The following is an 18,380-nucleotide window of genomic DNA, read 5'->3' as shown; positions in this document are numbered from 1 at the left end:
CCCGGCCTCGCTTCCCCACCTCGGTGCCAAGCCCGCGCGGGGGGCCCCATCTGGGCCCGGCGCCGGATGGGGCCGTTTGCCTCGTCCCGGGGGGGCAGGGGGACGGGAGCGTCTGTACTCACCCGCAGGGAGGGACCGACTCCTGCGAAGCCTTTGCAGGTGGACAAGGAGGTTGAAGGGAGCCTGCGGGCTGCCCTTGCTGTAGGCGAGACTCCCCCACGGGAGTGCTGTGTTAAATCAAGGTGTGCTTGATCGGTGCTCCACGGGTGGCCAAAAAATTGAAGGACTGCTGTCCCTCTCAATTAAAACACTGCACGTGTCCCTTCTGCCGAAGGGAGCCGGTCGTTTGCATCACTGCCATGGAAAATATGGCAAAGACGCTTCCACCAGAATTTTGGCTCTACCTGTGAGCCAAAGCGTATCAGCGTATCAACCCCCCAAAGATGTTTCTCATTAGATGCGCTTTAGGGGCTCTTTGAGCTGTGTCCCCTGCTTGGCAGAAGCTGTGAACCTCCCAGAAAGTATTTTAAAGGTAGGCAGGGAAGGGAATTACCTTGCTCTTCCATGCCTTTTGCTACAGATTCCTCTCCTTTGCTTTGGACCACTAATCGTGTCTGTTCATTGAGATGATAGGTTAGAAGACTGACCCATCAAGAGACAAACAGGTTTTTTGCATAAAGCCAAGAAATCAGCGGTCTGATCCAGTTTCTTGTGTGATCACCAGCGTGACAGAGCTGCTGCAGAGGAGAAGGGAGAACGGAGGAGCAGGGCTGTCCCTTTCTGTAGCAGCCTGTTCCCAGGCTGGGTTAGATGTGTTATGGAAATATGCTGTGGTGGGTCCTGCTCAATAAAACCCACCTCTTCCCCAGAGAGGGACAGGCTTGTAGGTGAGTCTCGGGTGTAATTTCTTCTCCTGTGGTGGAAAGGAAGGCTGGCACACCTGATTTATTGGCCCAGATATGACATAAGGCAGCATGATTCTGAAGGTTTTTGGTTAAGAGATACCAAGTGTCTTGCGTTTGAGGAGGAATTTGGGTTTTAAACCCCGGTCCAAGGACAGGGTGATGCAGGAACAGCCTGTTGGAGTACGGAACAGAATGGAGGTCCTCTCCCAGCTGACCACCCCAGCCTCCGTGTCCTGCTCATTCTCTCTTTCCAGTATGTTTTGAGTTAACTGCCGCTTAAAGGTGCTGAAAATGTGCCCGTTGTCGCCCAGGCCACAGCTCAGCAGTTAAAGAAGTCCTCCAGGAGACGGAGGAAGCGAGTTGGCTTCCTGGGGTAAATGCCGTTAGGCTTTTACATTGCTGCACCCTTCTCTGCCTGTGTTTTAAAGCAGCTGCACTCACGTTTGAAGAGTTGTTGTAGGTCCTTTTGCCTTAATGGAGTTTCGGGGCTGTGGAGGTGCCTCTCTGGTGGCCTGAAGCAGGAGATGACAGCATTGGAAGTCCAGGTGCCTCGTAGCTTGCTGTCTCGATAGATTCAGCTCAAAGTAATTCCGTGTACTTTACTAACAAGTCCGAGGTAATTGGTCCCCATTTTGGGCTGACAACACTTGAGAAGTGTCATTTTAAAACTCTCCCCCCCGCCCCCCGTGTACTTTGAAGAGACCTTTGGCTCAAGGCGCCGTACGGGTGCGTTGTGCTTTATCTGCTCTTGGGTGTAGGAACAAATGTCTTCTGCACTTCTGCTGACAGCAAAATGGATCGCAAAAGCTGGTCAAAGTAGTGTGTTGTTTTTTTTGTTTGTTTGTTTTTTTTTAAAAAAAAAGAGCCACTAATAAATTACAACATGCAATCTTCTCTGATGTAAGCCTACCTGACAAACAGGAGTTCAGATGTCTGACTTTTGGTTTTTGAGGATGTTATAGGAACCTGCAAAATTATAATTAGCACTTTCAGTGTTCTTGGGCACAGTGAGACATGGATGAGCAGTGACTGGAGCAAACTTTGGCTGTTGCTTTGGGTTTGTGCTGGTTTTCCACTGCGTGATTTAGTTCTCTTGTTGAGGCAGCCCTATTCCAGGAGGGATAGGCAGCAGCCCTTGCTTTGAAGAGTAATGGAAAACTTGCTGTTAAGAGTTGGAGCATACCTATCCGTTTTTCAATCTATTATATTTCCATTCAGAGCATCAGTGCAGGCAGATAGCCAAAGTGTTCCGTGGTTTTTGAGCGGTATATTCCGCTGCCTTTAGAGACCATGGAGTGCTGAATTTAGTCAGTGTTGCTTATTTTCCTTTGTTATCTGTCTGCACTGATGCTCTGAGCTGAAATAAAATAGATTGAAAAACAAATTGGTGTGCCCTGGCTCCTTGTACTGGATTTTACATTATCCTCTGGGAGAGCTGCCTGCTCTGGCCCTTTGGAGCACCCCAGAGAAAGGTAATGACCCCTCAGCCTCTTTCAACACTTCAAAGACTGAATTACTTTTGGTGGGAGAGGTAAGAAAATTGAATTGCAGTACATGATTTTCTGGCTTTCCAGTAACCCTCTTTGTAAGGTCATCATCTTAGTAACAAGAAAACAGGAAACTGGTAAACACACACAAAAAGTATTCAGATTCTGATTTAAGGCTGTTACTGTCCTTAACTCCTCAGAGCTAAAACCAGAAAGTTGCCCATTGCTTGGAGGCTGCTGTCGTACCCGAGGGACTGCAGGGCCAAGGAACGCGAGAGAACGAATCTCAGCTTTCTGTCCTGCTGCATTTACTGATTTACATGAGTCTTTTGAAACGAGCCTTTGAGTAAATGCAAAACGGGTAGTGATGGGGTGAGCTCCTCTCAGAGGGGCAGGGAGCCTTCCTGGGCTGAGACTAGGCTTGCTTCGATGACCACTCCAGATTGTAGCTCCCGTGAGCAGAAAGGTAAGAGCGCAGGGAACAGGAGGGTTGCTGGGCTGCTGCTGAGAGACCCTCCAATCAACTCTAACAGAAGTAGCATTTACTTAAGACAGAGAAGTTGGATTCTTCCATTCTGCTTATCTCTTTCTGTCCACTTTATTTTTTTTCTGCCTGCTTTGTTTTGGCTTTTTAGAGCTTGCATAGGATTTGCTTTCTTCTGCTTTTGCACCGCGTGTGCAAGTTGGTCTTAGTAAGCGTTATTATCCGTCTGGGCATTGCGCTGCACTGCACTGTGCTGGCAGCAGAGGGAGCACAAGGCTGTGGGTTTGTGCCTTTAAAAAGCAGTGTGATGGTATTGCTTAATTTCTTGGCAGTGAAGCAACAGTTGTTGTTTTCTTTAATTTTTTTTTTTTTTTTGAAAGCTAAAAAAGCCTGCTTCATGTGCATCCCGAGGAATAATTTCAGGCATGGAATGCATCTTCAAGCTGGCCACTGAGATGCTACTAATCAATGTAAGAAGTAGCTTTTGGTGTTATTTTATTAATGCCGACAGGTGTGTTGACCAGCACCTTGTAAAAGCCCTTAACTATGGCAGTGAAGGGTACACAGAATCCTTCTGCTGAGGCCGTGGTGGCATGAAAATTCTTTCTGCGCCTTGTGATGGACTTTCTGATGCTGTGAGGTACTGCGGCAGCCTCGTGACTGCAAAGGAGGGATGGTCTCATCTGTGCATCTTTGGAGCCTCTATCTCTGTAGCGTCTAATTGCTAAAGTGCTCAGTCCTAAATTACAATTATCTTTTGATGAACCTAGTGATGTGGATGGCTTTTGAATCTGTTGAATCTGGATTGAAGTAATTACATGAATAATGAAGAGAATTAATTTAATTTGGAAACTCCTTTTCAGTTATGTAGATAGAATTGGGTGTTTCTGTTTCCTCCTTCTCTGTAAAGAAGAGTTGTTGCTATCAACATATCCTTTTCCTGTTCTAATGAAGCTTAAAGAAAAAGACATGAGTCCCTTGAACTGTGGAGGTGTATGAGGACAGAAATACTTGGGAAAAGGAAGAAAGAGCTGGAACTGGATGGTGGAGGGTAATGTTTGGTGCAGATCCGTTCTGGACCTCCTAAACTTGGGAGGTTCAGAAGAAGGGACTTCTTTGCTGAAGTGGGTGTCCTGAGAGCAGTACCAGATGATAACTGCTGCTTAAGGATGAACAGGAGGACATTTATCAACACGTGTCGAGTAGAGCCTTAGGAATATTAGGCACTTTTGAAAATGTGACTCAAATTGATTGACTTTGCAGTCTCACTGGAAGTCAGTGGAATCAAAACTCCTAAGCCACCTTGGTGTTCTCTCTGGGAAGCTGGCAGGATGAGGCTTAAGATGTCCCTTGATGTTCCGCAAAAGATTCACTGTTCTTTTGCAAAGCCCATCTGGAGGGCAGCTAAGATGAGCAAATATCTCCATCTCTTCTGTCCCGCCTTCTGACTCAGCTGAGCCGATATTCTGGAATAGGACAGTGCTCTTGCGGCTCAGGTGTCAGAGACCCTAGAATCAGCCCATTTACCTTAAGTTTGAAATTCATAAAAAACCCCAGTGAGCCTGGCTCCAAAGAGGATGCAGAGAAGCAGCTTTAAGCTGAAAAAGTAAAAAATGGCTTTTTCTAACCAGTGGTGCTGGCAGAGGCAGATGGCTTGTGCTCTGTAAGCACTCATTGCTGCTGAAGTATTAGTTACCTGCTTTCAGAGAGATTCAGCCCAGTCCCCCAGCCAAATCTCCCAAAAGCTGTCTAGAAGATGGCTGGGAAATGAAGCCAGACAAATTCGGGTGAGAAACAAGGCGTGTAATTTAAGTTAGAATAACTATGGCAGTGGAGGGTCCTCCCCCTAAAAATCAGTTCTTATCATGACTGGGCACCTTGCTGGAAGAGAAGCTTTAGCCAAAACCAAGTTACTGAGTCCGGAAATCTAGGAGGCAGTGACGGATGAGAAATCAGATTGCTGGTGTTGGTCCCTTCTGGCTGTAAGCTTTGCATAAAAGCCTGAAGCGTGTTCTAAGTAGGGGGCAATTGCCTCGAGGATGGTCTTGGCCATCACCCCTCATTAAAAAATGGCTGTTCTCTTTGGCAGTACTACATCTTTGGGTCCCTATAATTAAATTTGTATTTAAATAAATATGTCTGATCTAATTGCTCAGGACACATTTTCCAGTGCTCTGGGTTGCTGTAATAAAGAAGGGGAGGTGCTGCTAGGCTGCTTAGAGCTTTACTATATTGAGCTGTCATGGGCAAATATATCTTCTATATTCTTGCCAGGAATAGAGGGAACAGACGGTGCTGCTGCTTCTTCCAGCTTGCAACGGTGGAAGCGGTAGGTTTTATGCAGAAGGCTATTCATGGCAAAGTGAGCAGACATCTCTTCCAGGACATCGATATTTCCTGCTTGTCCTTTTGTAGGAAGAGCCACAGCTATTATTATTTAACCAGCAGATCCAGTTTCATCTCAGATTCTGGAAGTCCTTCAGCTCCAGGGAAGGAGTGGGTGGACTAAAACTGCTATTACATTGAGTCTGGCAAAAGAAACGGGTCTCTTTCTTCTCCCACGACCAGCAGCAACTCCGCTGATGGCAGCTTGGTTACTCGTGATTTACAGCGGCGTGGGAGGATAGCAGAGCCTGCCCGTTTAATAGGCTGGAAGTGCAGGTGGCCGGCCCTGTGCACGGATGAGGGAGTGGATCTGGTACTTGCAATTATTGGCCTTTACTCAGGTGGATGGGACACCTTTACTTAACCCGGAAAAGGAATATGTATAATTTATATATATATATGTTCGATAAATAGCAGAGATGAGCTGCAGACCAGAGAGCGTTTGGTGGCAATGCACCCGGAGAAGCTCTGCCTCCTGGGAAGCAGGAGGGTGGGGTATCAGTGACTGTTAGGTTTCCCTGCCTTCCAGAAAAGGACCCACGTACCCTGTGCTCTCGCTTCAAAGGTATTCAGATGGAGACCATGACACCTCTGCTTTGAGGTGATGTCAAAACCATCTGTGGTCTTATCCTGATGATTGAAAAGCAAGTTACGTAGTACTTCATCTTTAAAGCACAGGGGAGCTCTTGGCTGAGCAGGAGAGCTCTCACGCATGGGTGGTATCCACCAACCAGTTGCTCGGCTGTCTGTGGCTTTGGTACGAAGTGATGTCTCTTGGCTCCTCCTGTCTTTCCACAGCCACCGCAGGCAGTGCCGTGCAGAAGGACAGCTGGAGTCCTGCCTGCAGTGGGCAGGAGGACCTGCTTCCCACAAAGTCTGAACTCCAGAGGGGTTGGTGCCTTGCGGGAGCGAGACACCAGCTCAACCTGTGCCCAGTGTCTGCTTGCAGCTTGCAATTTGGTGCAAGTTGGGAGTAGCTCCGAGCCTGCTTTTGCGCGAGGCAGCGCTTCAAGGTGGTGTATGAGCATCGGCTCATTAGAGCTCGTGCCCTGATGATAGACGATGTTACTCCTGTTCTCTATGAGAGAGTAGGAAGCTGGGTGCAAAGATGTTAAGTAGTTGAAGGTCATGTAAGTCGTGTCCATCCAGGTGCTCTTCCTCTAGCGCTCATGCTGTTTTGTTTCAGCATCATTGCCAGTACCAGTGTTAGGCATCCTAGTGTGTAGACAAGGCAGTAACATCTTTATCTTGTCTAGCTTAGATAAAAACTCCAGATATCCTGCTGATAACAATTCTCTTGGCAGATGTCCTATCTGTTCTCCCTCCTGCAAGGCGGGGGGAAAGGTAAAAGGGAGGCTCTGGTAGATGGGATTAGGGCTGTGGACTTCTGCAAGAAATTACAGCTTGACAGAAAAGACTTGCAAGTCAATGAGTTAGGACCGTGGTGTGCTGAGAAGGGAGATGCTGAAGGCCCTGGGCTGCAGGCAGACCTCTATCTCCAACGCTTGTGTGCCCCTGCTGATCTTAGCAGTGATGTGGGGAGAAAATTAACTGGTCCCAAACCAGTTAGTGCTTTGCCGTTCAAAACCAACACCTGAGATTCTCCTCTGTGTTTGGCACGTGGTCTGAACAGGTCTTCCCGCACCGCTTCCCCTCCTGCCCTTTCAGAAACCAGCTACTGAACTCAGCATCAGTGCCTGATCTGAAGAGCATTCACACCTCCTTGAGCTCTATCAGGGGCACATCAGGGAGTTTCTTCTCCCTTTTTATAACTCCTAGGATTCAGTACTCATTTCCAAGCTCTTTCTGAAGTATTTATATTTGAACAGTGTCTAGACTCTTCAGCTCTAGTGGGGTAAGTTGCAGAATTTGGGGAGTGTGAGTTCAGAAGGGGGCCTCTTCTTGCTGTAACCACTGAACTGCAGCATAGTAAGCTACTCGGAGGCGTAAACTGAAAAGTAACTTTTGCTTACTCTTTCTTTCTGTCTTGCAGCTATCTGAGCAAAGTGCTAACAGGATCCTTTGTTTTTTCGCTAGCTGGGCTTTGTGAAAGCAGTGTGGAGACCACGGCGAGAGGAGGCCAGTAGACTCTGGTGCCATGGAGCTTCCCAGTTACAGCAAGCAGCTCCTGCAGCAGCTGTACGCTCTCTGCAAAGAGCAGCAGTTCTGCGATTGCACCATCTTCATTGGGAACATTCATTTTAGAGCACACAAGGTAGTTTTGGCTGCTGCCAGCCTGCTTTTTAAATCCTTATTGGACAGCACAGACACCATTTCCATCGATGCTTCTGTGGTGACCCCTGAGGAGTTTGCGCTCTTGCTGGAGATGATGTACAGTGGCAAACTCCCACTGGGGAAACACAATTTCACCAAAGTAATCTCCGTGGCAGATAGTCTGCAGATGTTTGATGTGGCTGTTAGTTGCAAAAACCTCCTCAGGGACCTCATCAGCTGTTCGACTCAGGACCAGGTAGTGAGAGAAGTCTCCAGCCAGGCAGCAGACTTACCTGGAAACCATGCCGAAGCTCATAACCTGCCCCAGTCTGAAAAACCTGCTGAAGGAAAAACAGATATCCTCCTCCCTCAGAGAGTTTCCCCTTCTCCTGGCCCTGTAGAAGCAGAAATGGAAGCAGACGTTTCTCCTCCTGGCCAGGAACTTACCATGAATCACACCTGGGTTCACCAGGATGCGACGCCGAGTGACTCCAGATCCCTCCGGGAGGATTCAGGCTCTTGTCCTGATCAGCCTGTCCGGGCCAAGCAGGGTGGCAGAGCAGAAGAGGAGCTTGCTAAGCCTCTGGAGGAGAAAGGAGGAGCGAGGGATTTAGGTAAGACTTTACAGGTCTGGGCACAGCATTGCCTCTTATTTGCAATTGCGTTGACTCAAGTTTTCCTATTATGGGGATCTTTTCCTCTGTGTTTGTTCTTTTAGTTTGCCCTGAGTTGGGAGCGGCATGACATGTACCCCTTTTCTGCAGGGACTTTCTTCCTTTGGCACTGTGCAGTACTCTCCTTTGGCCTTTGCAGTTGCTTCACTCTCACCACTTTACCAGAGCCATAGTGAGCAAAACTTTTCTTACCCACGCACGTGATTGCATCTGACCTACAGTGGGATCTGCTTTAGTGCAGGACTTGAGGTTGACAAGGCAATCTCTATAACAGTAAGTGAACAGAGTTGCCTGCTAATGCTACCTTATCCTTTAAACTCCTGTTCAGCATGGGAGGAAAACAGAGGCTGTACTGGGTTTAAAATAAATGTTCCATTTATAACTGGTGTTAAATAAACTGTTGGTTTTCCCTCCAGGCTGTGTGGTATCTTTAGAAGGGATTTGTGAGTCACAGTTTCCCTATTAGAGCCAATGTGCTGGTTACAAACTAATGCCTTTCAATCACATCATGCTTTCTGTGAATCCCTTCAATTAGCAAATAACTCATCTTGTTTCTCTCACACAGCAGCAGAGAGTAAAAGCTGTAAACTGGATTTCTTTCTTCGATATGAAAGTGTTTTCTCTGAGGCCCTTTCTGATGCCCAAACTGTGCTGAAAAGACTAGAAGAGTGCAGAGGAATTGATGCCTCTCAAAAGGAGGTAGGTGTGTTTACTTGGGTAAATGATACAAGTTTTTTCTTCACCCTGCTGAGGGCTAGAATAGTTTGTGCCCTGTTCAGGAAATTGTTTCCTGGGCAACTGGGGCTCTGGTGCCTGGTTGTTTGAAGGGCAACACATGCTCACCTGAGCAACACCCCGGAGAGAAGCATCTGTAAGAGCAACCTGCACGTAGGTAAAGAAGTGTATGTCCTGCCCTGAAGACATCTTCGTTGTGTTGTAGGAGAGCTGCAGCGCTGATTTCTTTCCTCCTGTTTATGGCATTTGCTTTGGGAACTGTATCGACTTGTAAACGAGTGACATATGAGATCCCAAAATAGAGTTCCCAAGCCCTCAGCGAGGGCTTGCCGCGGAGCATCTGTTCCGCTCTGCGTATGGCAGGCTGCTCGTGGGGAGTGTTACGGGGGGGTTACGGGTGCTGCCCCGCAGCGCTTCTCCTGGTGATGTGCTGCTTTAAAAGCAGTCGTCGCTGATGAATGATGCTCGAGTTACTGTTGGAGGGGATATTTGAGTCTGGTGCTTGGTGATGCTGAAGGATACTCTGGGCTCTGAACAACGGTAGCCAGATACCAGCTGTCGTACCGGCTCAAAGCCACTACAGAAACAACAGGTTACGTCTGTATTGATGTAGCAGTGGTGCAGGAGGACACGGAGCTTGGAAATGATTGCGGAAATGATTGCTTGGAGGGCACTCGTGCTGACTGCACGCTGCTGCGTGATCGCGGGGTCTGCGAAAAAAGCTGTGGCCACTATGGAGTGAGGATGGGACTGTACTTGCTCGCCTCACCCCGGCTGTTTCTGATAGAGCGTTTTTTATACCAGGCTGCATGAACTGCCCTGTGTACCTTTTCTGTATGTGGAAAAATGAGAATATGACTGTTTTATTGCTAGCTTTTCATATTGCTGGCTCTTCAGCGGCTCCATGGTTAACTGACCTTTTGAAGCCAAGAAATGCTATTCCCTAGGTCAGGGGGCTGCGATGCTGTCTAGGTTCCCACGCGCTTGCTGCCTGGGAAGCTGTCTGGATTAAAGTCACTTGGTCCCTCCAGTACCAATATGACCATGGGATACAGGACATTTTGGCTATCATGGCATTCTGCTTTTAAAAACTTAAGGTAACATGTTTTTTAGAAAAAAACCCATATGACAGCAGGAAGGAGAATTCCCTTGAGTCGGGGAGTGCAGGTTTCTTTTCTGACGAGCCTTTAAATGTTCATGGAGGGAAGCCCATGTTCCCTTAGCTGCTGAGCCTCCCTGATGGTGTTGAATTTACATTTCTAGGGCTTTAGGAGGGAGATGTGGGTCCTGATTTGTGTTTGTAGCAGCAAGGCCAAGCCTGGATGGGCTGACAAGCACCTGTGAGCGCATTGCTCTCAGCATGCCTGCGCACCCTGAGAACGATTAGGTTTCTGTACATTTGTTCATCACCCTGATCAGAAAAATATGTCGGGTTTCTGCACCTTGGCGATTGGAGCAGAGCTGGGGAGGGTGCTGTGCGATGTGGATGGGCGCTGCCAGAAGGGATTTGGCAGCTCCATGCGCCCGTGCCAGCAGGCATCACGCATGCTGGCATGCCTTCCCTTGCCTTGTGCTGCCTCCATGGTCACAGGGCAGAACCGCACCTGCAAAATGCCCAGGCAGGCGTGCTGCCTTGCTTCTGCTCTGCATAACAGCCCCATTTTCTATTGCTTTGCAGTAACTGTTGTTTCATGTTTCTTCAGCACCTCTGAGACCCAGCAGGTGAGGTTCGCAGACCCTTTATGCTCCCAAATGAGCTGCTGCAGCAGGAGCCAAGTGAGAGGTTGTGGAGCTCAGAGACAGTTTGGGTGTCTGACCACCAAATGGCAGCTGGACAATTCTTCTGCAGCTATAAATAAATGCTGAATAAATGAGAAATGGATTTTCTTTAAGCCTTCCTGAAAAATCACTTCTCAGCTGTGACAAGCATGAAAAGTGTCAGCCCCAGGGCAGTGGGGGAGGACAGACTGCAGCCTGTTGTAAGCAAGGGTTCAGCCAGATCTGTCCCTCTCTGAGCTCCCCTCTGGGACAAGCAGGACCTGTGGGCACCAGCACCAAGCCTGGGCTCTCTTTCCAGCAGGCGGAGTAGCTTTTTCCTCACAAGGGCCCAGTGTTTTCTTCAGGGGAAACACAGTGGTGTGTTTTTAAAGTCATGCTTAAAGTGCAAGTTCAGCTCCAAAGAGCCCAGCCTGGGATGCGTAATTAAGGTTGAGATTGTGCCAGTGGTAGATGTCAATGGATTTTTTTTTTTTCCTTTCTCTCCTTTTTGTTTTTTTTTCCCTGCCCTTTTTTGTATTATTTTGCCAGTCATTTGCTTGAAGTCTCTTAGGTGCCTTGGAGCAAGTAAAAGTCGTTCTGGAAGCCGGTGAGATGCCGTTTCTTTGCAGTAAGCAGTCTTGCCCCATGTGCTTGCCCTGCCACAGGGAAGATCTCCCATCCCTTGTACATGTCCTCCTTCTTCTCAGGAGCCTTTTGTGGGTGGCTTATCTCTGTAGGTAAGCAGCGGTCTGTTTTTGACAGCAAAGTATGGGCAGTGTGGGGGTTCGTGGGGGTTTTGCAAGCCTGCCTGTTGACACCGAGGCTGTCCTGGTGTTTAGGCTCCTCTGGTTTCAGTGGCATTTTGCCTTGGACATAGCCTCTGAATTTCTATTCCTTTGCTCATGAGCTTGTCCCTACATGGGTGCTTTGTTCCCCGCGGTGCTCCTGCCTGCTCCCTTCCAGTGTTGCTGCCTTATTTCCTGCTACTTCCAGTGGAGATTTGTTAGGATGTGGGGTTTTTCCCCAAGGAGGTTTGTAGTGCAGGGCTTGCTTTTGTGAGAATTGTTGCTTCTCTCTAAGTTTAATGTTATGTTCTGCTCCCTGGGCTGAAAAATGCGGACGTGTTGCTTTTCTGTGTAGAGAGATGCAATTTTTGGGGTTGTTTTTGTTTTAGAGTCTCTCTGTGTATCTCACATAAACTATTCCTATCTAATTTGGTTCTGGCCTGGATGGAACCTGCTTGGAAATGAGAACAAGACTGAAATTGCAGTAATTTGGGGAGCATAGAAGAGCTTTGCTGGTGTCAAGTCTTATCTTCCCGTGCTCTCTTAGAGAAACTCAATTCAAATTATTGCACAGCTCATTTGTTCCCACAACTACTGGGTTCAGATGAAGTGGGGGAGTGTTGATTCCCCCGGGTAGAATAAATGTCACTGTGCTTGTGGATCATTTCCATTGCCTATGGGCCTGTCCAATTATTGTCGTCCTTCATTTGCAGCTGCAGGGATTTCTGGATGCAGCAGGAGAAAGAAGTTTCCCATTATCTTCTGCATCCTGATTAGGAGTGATAGGTTGTGAGGGTTTTATTTCATGGTGGCGGAGCTGGAGAACTTTTTGTCCCCCCCGTTCTTGCATACTTGTGTGGAATTTTTGGCTGAGCTTTTGTTCCTGTTGTGTGGAGCAAGCAGGGGTCAGCATTCTCCTCGGAGCCTTGCTGATACTGGGGTCTCCCTCATCGGTCACGTACAAATACAGGCTTGAAAAAAAAGCACTTCGGATATCTGAACCAGAAATAGGAACCTAGTTTTTCTCTGGTTATTGTATGCACAGTGATAGCTGACAGACTTCATGACACGGTCATGGCCTACGAGCTTCTCCGTGGTCCAGATGTGTGGAGCCAGTCCCTGTGCTGTCCGTGCCACCGACCCTGTGGGCAGCGGCTCTGTCTGTGCAGGTTTCCAACAGCTTTTTTATATTTTCTTCACCTTATGCGTATCAAAAATTAATCAGTAAAAAAAACCCAAAGCAGCTTGCATTCACAGAGGACTGATGATTATGTCTGTAGAAGTTTCCCTGCAAGAGGCTGTCAGGGACTTTGCAACTTGCTGAATGGCCAGCGCAGCTCTCCTTGGCGAATGGAGCTGGCGTTGAGGTATGGGCACAGGATTTACCACATCCGGGGGTGAATGTGCCTTGGCTTGTGAGGGGGGGGTCTGAAGGGAGCTAGCTTCTTTTGTCACCCTAAACCCCATGGCTTTCCAGCCTGTCTCTTGCAGATCCCTCCCCACCACCCTTTGGGTGTTTGCCTTTGCTCTAAAGCTGATGCTTGAGGGAGATCATTCAGTAATAGTCACTAATGTGGCTTTTTGCTGAAACATGCTCTCAGGGTGGGAGCAGGAGCACGGATAAGGCATGAAAAGCCATAACTCTGCTTGCCCACTTGCAGGGGAGAGGCTAGTGGCCAGCTGGGCTAGTGGCCACACTGACCAGTCCTCCCTCTCTCCCCACATCCCTCTTTAGTCTCAGTTATGGACCATTGCACTCTCGGGTGGGATGTACATTACTTGCCCATCTGGTTGAGGTCCTTTCCATGTCCCAGGACATCCCTCGGGATGGCACACCAACTGAGTTCAACCCAGCCCAGGCTCAGGGTCGCTCCCTGCAGCGCCAGCCTCCAGCTGCTCTTCGAGCATCCCTGTCCTCACCCAGAAAAACTTCATCTCGCGATCGTGTTGGAGGGGGGATGTCTGGATGTCCCAGAGACACTGTCTTCCTAGGAGTGTTGTGGATTGGTGTGAGGAGGGAGATTAACGCCGAGCTGGGAGGACACAGCGCTAACTCAGCTCTTGCCGAGCAGGTTGTGGCTCTGCATGAGCAGCTTCAGGCATCTTCCTAGCCAAAGTGGCAGGGGACTTTGGAAGGAGCAGAAGATAATAAGGAGCAATGGGGCAGAGCAAGAGGTCCTGCGATGGGACGAAGGGACACAGCAGTGTAGGAATTGATTGTGTTAGGAAAGAAATTTGGAAAAATGTGGAAGATGTGGAGATGATATGGAGATAGGAGACCTACCTCCTGCAGCGTTACCTGCAGTGATGCCTGTTCAGAGCTTGCCTTGGGGCTGCCGTGGACATGGGGAGGTTTGAGATGAGCTGGGAGGGCTGTTTTGTGATGTTTGACTGTAGCGGTCTGAGCTACTGAGTTAGTAGTGTTGTGGCCACCAGAACTGACGCCCTCAACTGGGACCCAACTTCTCAGTGGACATTGAACCTATTTGGTGGCACAGCTCAAGCTTAAGCCAGATCTTGGCGAGTAGGATTCCCTGCTCAGAGAGTCCATCTCTTCCTCCAGTCTGGAAGGTGGATGTGTGCTAATTTGTGCCAATTTGGCCACGAAGGGTTTTGCAAATGTCCCAGGCAGTGAAGGCCTAATGGATCAGGCTGTAATGTGTGGGCACGTTATGACTAAGTGGAAGCTGGGATTCGAGCTAGTATCGGTATTTCTCCGTTTTTTCCAGGATCTTTGGGAATTGTTAGTGCTTCAAAGTAAGTCTAAAATGCGCTGTGTGCTCTTTCAAAACAATGCTAAAAAGCTGTTGTTCCCACTGAGCAACGTGTCCAAGGAAAGGTCTTCTGAAAAGAGACTATAAATAGCAGAGCCTTTCAGTTTCTGCAAACTCATTTCCATTAACTAAAACTGCACTGAGGAAGGGGTGTTATCTGGACCTCTGGGCAGCAATGCTGTGCTGATTTTAATTAAAAAAAAAAAAAATTAAAAAGAAAAAAAATACCACGACAATGCAAGTTACTTTTCATCCATATTAGTAAAAACATGTATTTGGCAGGGTGCTGAGCACTTTTAGGATGGTGAGAGTCAAGATATTTTGTGTTTTACGGGATCATTTTGATCTGGAAGGGGCCAGGCATGCAAACCTTGAGAACAAACATGATCTGGTTATCAAGTCTCATTACAAATTAATGTTTGCATTAAAAAAATACCTTTAAGCTTGTTCTTCAGCACGTCTGCGGCATCTCCTTTCTTTCTTTATAACAGAGCCCTTCATGTCCACGTCTCTCTGTTCGGCAGGAAGAATGCCGTTAGCGGGTAAGAGCTGGGACTCCTGCAGCTTCCCCTCTGTGGATACTCTTTGCAATAGGTCATTGCGCTGTCACGCTGCCCTAATATATGAGCATTTACACCTGCTAGGAGAAGCAAGTCCACCATCCCCCTGGTGCGGCCCCAAACAGTTGCATTCAGTCTTTTTATCATAGAAATAAAAATGACAATGACAGCAGAAAATGGCCGCTCTCCCTGGAGCTGGGCTAAGCTCTCCACTTCAAAGGTACTTTTATAGCATCCCTGGAGTCTCTAATAAAGAACGCCTGCGCTGAAAGGCTGGCATCTCTCCTGGAGAGCTGGGGAGCGTGTGTCTTTAGGGGCAATATTTACAGCATTAAAGGGCGCCGGGGAAATGGGAGCAAGAGTTACAGTTATTTTTTTTACTTTTATTTTCATAACTGCACAGGCATGTTTGCCTCTGGTTACTGTTTTGGGTTACTGGAGTAAATTTTAGAGCTCTGGGCGTGATTGCCAGGCGTGCTGAGAGCCCACGACACTCAGAGTTTGTGTGCCTCCTCTCCAAAGCTTTCTCTAGGAGACGCAACTCCGTTGTGACTTGAAGATGGAGATTCCTGAAAGTCCCACTTAAAATGCTCTCTGCTTTCTGTGCAAGTGATCCCTCATTGTTCTGCAGTGAAATCTAGTATCCCCTGCCCTAGCCTTGGGCTTCCAAAGTAATGGTGTTTAAACCATATTTTCTAGGTCTCTTAGACTTATTGGCGTTGGCTGTTAGGGGAAGAAATGAAGAGATGTTTGGTGCTGGAACCAGCTCCAGTTTGTGGGACTTCTTATAATTATAAGAGCTGTCAGGCAGGGCTTGCTGCCCTCCTTTTCAGGACTGGTGGCAGCAGACCGGAGCTTGAGTACAATGGTGTTTGTCTATGTGGTTATTTTTTGTTTTGTTTAATTTTTTGTCCCCTGACCAAAAACCCCAGGATTCTGCTTTTTGTGTTGGTTTGTATAGGGCAGTTGACTTTGTTATTAAAACTTTCCGTGTTTGCCTGTTCTGTTGTAGGCTCTAGCTGCCTCTTTGGCAGAGGCAGGGGAGCAGTCGGTGTTCAAGAAGCTGCTGAGCAAAGTGAAGGATGCTCAGACCCTGGGTGCTGAGACCCAAGATGCTCAGACCCTCGTGTCTTTACTGAAGCTGTTTCAAGATGTGAATCCCAAGCTGAGAGTGGCTTTGCTGGAGAGGGAAGGAGGCAGCGGAGAAGCCCTGCAGCAAACAGGTAGAGAAGTGGGTGCAACCTCTGGCAAAGTGAGTGGGCAACCTTACAGGCAAAGCAGTTCTCCAGAAACCCTGTATCCTTACTGGGATGCAGGAGGTTTATCACGTGCTGGCCAAGATCCTGGAGCATTTCTGTCCTGCAGCAGCGGGGTGCAGGCAGTGCAGGGCTCTCCCCATTGCTGCCTGGAGGGCTGGATCGATGGCTGCGCAGCCAGCGTGGGTCAGAGCACAGCTGAGCCTCAGCATTGAAAGCTTCTTTTTTACTTGAGTCTGACACAAAGCAGTGGCCTTGCAAACCTGGTGTTAACCTCCAGCTTGCTTTATGGCTTTGTGCTCTGTTAGATAAATGAGACGTTTTCCTTTCATAGGGTTTAAAGAGAATAGCAAAGTGGTTTTCTGCTGCTGCTTGTGCTTGGGATGAGCTTTGCTATTCACTTAGATCTTTCACAGAGTTTCACTCGCTTCAGGAGCCTGTCAGTTCCTTCAGACTGACTTGTTTCTTCTCTTGTGTTTCTGAATCTTTTTCCCCCCAGAGAGCACAGACGAGGGAGAGACGCTGACTGCTCGCTTGCTGGGATGCAGGGAGGAGCTGATCCAGAGCGTGACACAGCTAAGCCCCATTGTAGAGTTCCTGGAGGCGGCAGAAGAGGGATTCCTGACCGCCTCGGAGAAGCGGGTAAAAAAAATCTGAAATAAGGAAACCTGTGTGGGCGAGGGGGGGTGTGTGTGTGTGTGTCTGCAAGGCACCATCTTACCGCATGATTTGCCAAGTGATGTGCTAGCCTCACCTGGCAATTTCACCTCCCTTTTGCGCAGCACGGACTGCATGTGTGTTGTCTCAAGTCCTTCTGCGCTGAACTGGGAATAACAAAAGCTGAGCTGCGAAGGCAACCTCAAGACCAGGAGGAACACTGCCTGGCGCAGTGTCAGACCACCCCTGTAAGTGGAGCCTGGGGCAGAGGAGGTGCCTGGTACTCCTCATAGGCCCTGAAAATGCTTTTTTTGTGAGCCCGGAGAAGGCTCTGTAGTGGAGTTTGGTTTTAGCAGAACCACTAAAATCTCTGTGCTGCCTGTCTACCAGTTATGTCCTCGTATACTCGATCATCAGCTTATCTTTCAGCTTTATCTCCCAACTTTAACTCTTTTCTTTAACTCTTATCACACAGTTGCCTGCAAGAGTAGCACATCCACTGACTTTTTTTTTTTTTCCATTTTTTTTTTGTGTTTAATGCAGCAGTTGGTAGGGAGGACTATTGCTTTCCTGTAAGCAATTGCATTATGTGTGCTGATTTGCAGAAGCCATAATGGACAAAATATTGTGTATAACCTAGTTTTTTTTGTGTTTTGGGAGGAGCTGGCTATACCCTGCCTGTGCAGCTGAAACTTGCAGGGTGCCCTAGCATGCTGCGTTCGGTACACAGCTTGCAGACCTCCTGTCCTAGTTTGTCACATCAGTTAGTTCCCCTGACGCAGGATTATAGCAAGTGGAAAGCACTGTTGTGCTCAGTGGCATGAATGATGTCTACTTTCTGTCTGAGTGAGCCTGACCAGAGCCATGACAGGTGGGCTGAGAACCTCTGCCTGTCTTGTAAGTCCCTCAATAATGTCTTGCTCACTTGCACGCAGTCCCTGATCGAGCGTTCATCGTGGAGCATCCCCGGGTAAGGGCGCAGCTCAGTGCAGGAGGGCCGAAGAAGGTGCTGCCAACAGAGGCATCCACCTTGTCCTCGTGGGCTAGGCTGTGACTGGTGGCTGATGAATTTTCCCCTCCGTAAGCAGCATGGCTGAGCCTGGAATGGGGATGTGAGAGGAGAGAGCGAGGCGTGAATGCAGCAAAGGACTCTGCATCTGCTGGGGATATTGCAGCTGTCAGCAGAGACCCACGCAAGCGTGCCTGGAGCTGAGCTCCTAGCCGTGAAAGCTTCATCAGCAGTGGGGAGGTTAGGATTTTTCATATATGCCTGTTCATGTTGCAGTGCGGCCTTTCTTTTAAAGGCTGCGCCTTTTCCCTGCTCTCTTCTTTTTGTCTTCATGAAATTAGATAGTTATAATACAGCCATTTTTTATCTCCCTTCCCATTGAAAAAAACCAAACAAACCAATCACAAACTAAAACCATTCTGCCATCACAATTCTGCCCCTTGGGCACAGGATCCAGCCTTTAATTGCATCGTCATATATTACGGGACTCCTGCCTTGTTTGGTGAAAGGGTAGTGTTATTCAGTATTTCTTTTTATCCTCTTCAGTCACTCTATGTTCCATTTGCTGCAGAGCCTCTAAACCCTACTCTGAATACAAAATCCTTCTCCTCTCTATGGGATCCCTTTGTACTCTTGTTTTAGCCCATGGGTTCCCTGCAAATAACAAATGTGTTTGGGGAGCACTCTGGTGAGGCTT

At 48.2% G+C, this 18,380-nt stretch overlaps 1 protein-coding gene across 1 annotated transcript in view; it reads left to right on the top strand.

Annotated features, from left to right (window-relative positions):
• Positions 1–7,359: 7,359 nt before the first annotated feature.
• The window catches only part of LOC104083937 (zinc finger and BTB domain-containing protein 40-like), a gene marked incomplete at its 3' end in the record, with an annotated part of 18,034 nt that continues 7,013 nt past the window's right edge, over positions 7,360–18,380 (top strand). The window contains exons 1-4 of the mRNA XM_009587609.1: positions 7,360–8,089; positions 8,715–8,848; positions 15,774–15,984; positions 16,517–16,659. Coding sequence (XP_009585904.1) covers positions 7,360–8,089; positions 8,715–8,848; positions 15,774–15,984; positions 16,517–16,659 — 1,218 coding nt within the window. The remainder of the gene's footprint in view (positions 8,090–8,714; positions 8,849–15,773; positions 15,985–16,516; positions 16,660–18,380) is intronic.

The sequence above is a fragment of the Fulmarus glacialis genome, unplaced genomic scaffold (genome assembly GCF_000690835.1).
Source record: "Fulmarus glacialis isolate BGI_N327 unplaced genomic scaffold, ASM69083v1 scaffold31101, whole genome shotgun sequence".
NCBI lineage: Eukaryota > Metazoa > Chordata > Aves > Procellariiformes > Procellariidae > Fulmarus > Fulmarus glacialis.
Note: the sequence above shows the minus strand (reverse complement) of the source record. Positions and strands in the feature narration are given on the sequence as shown.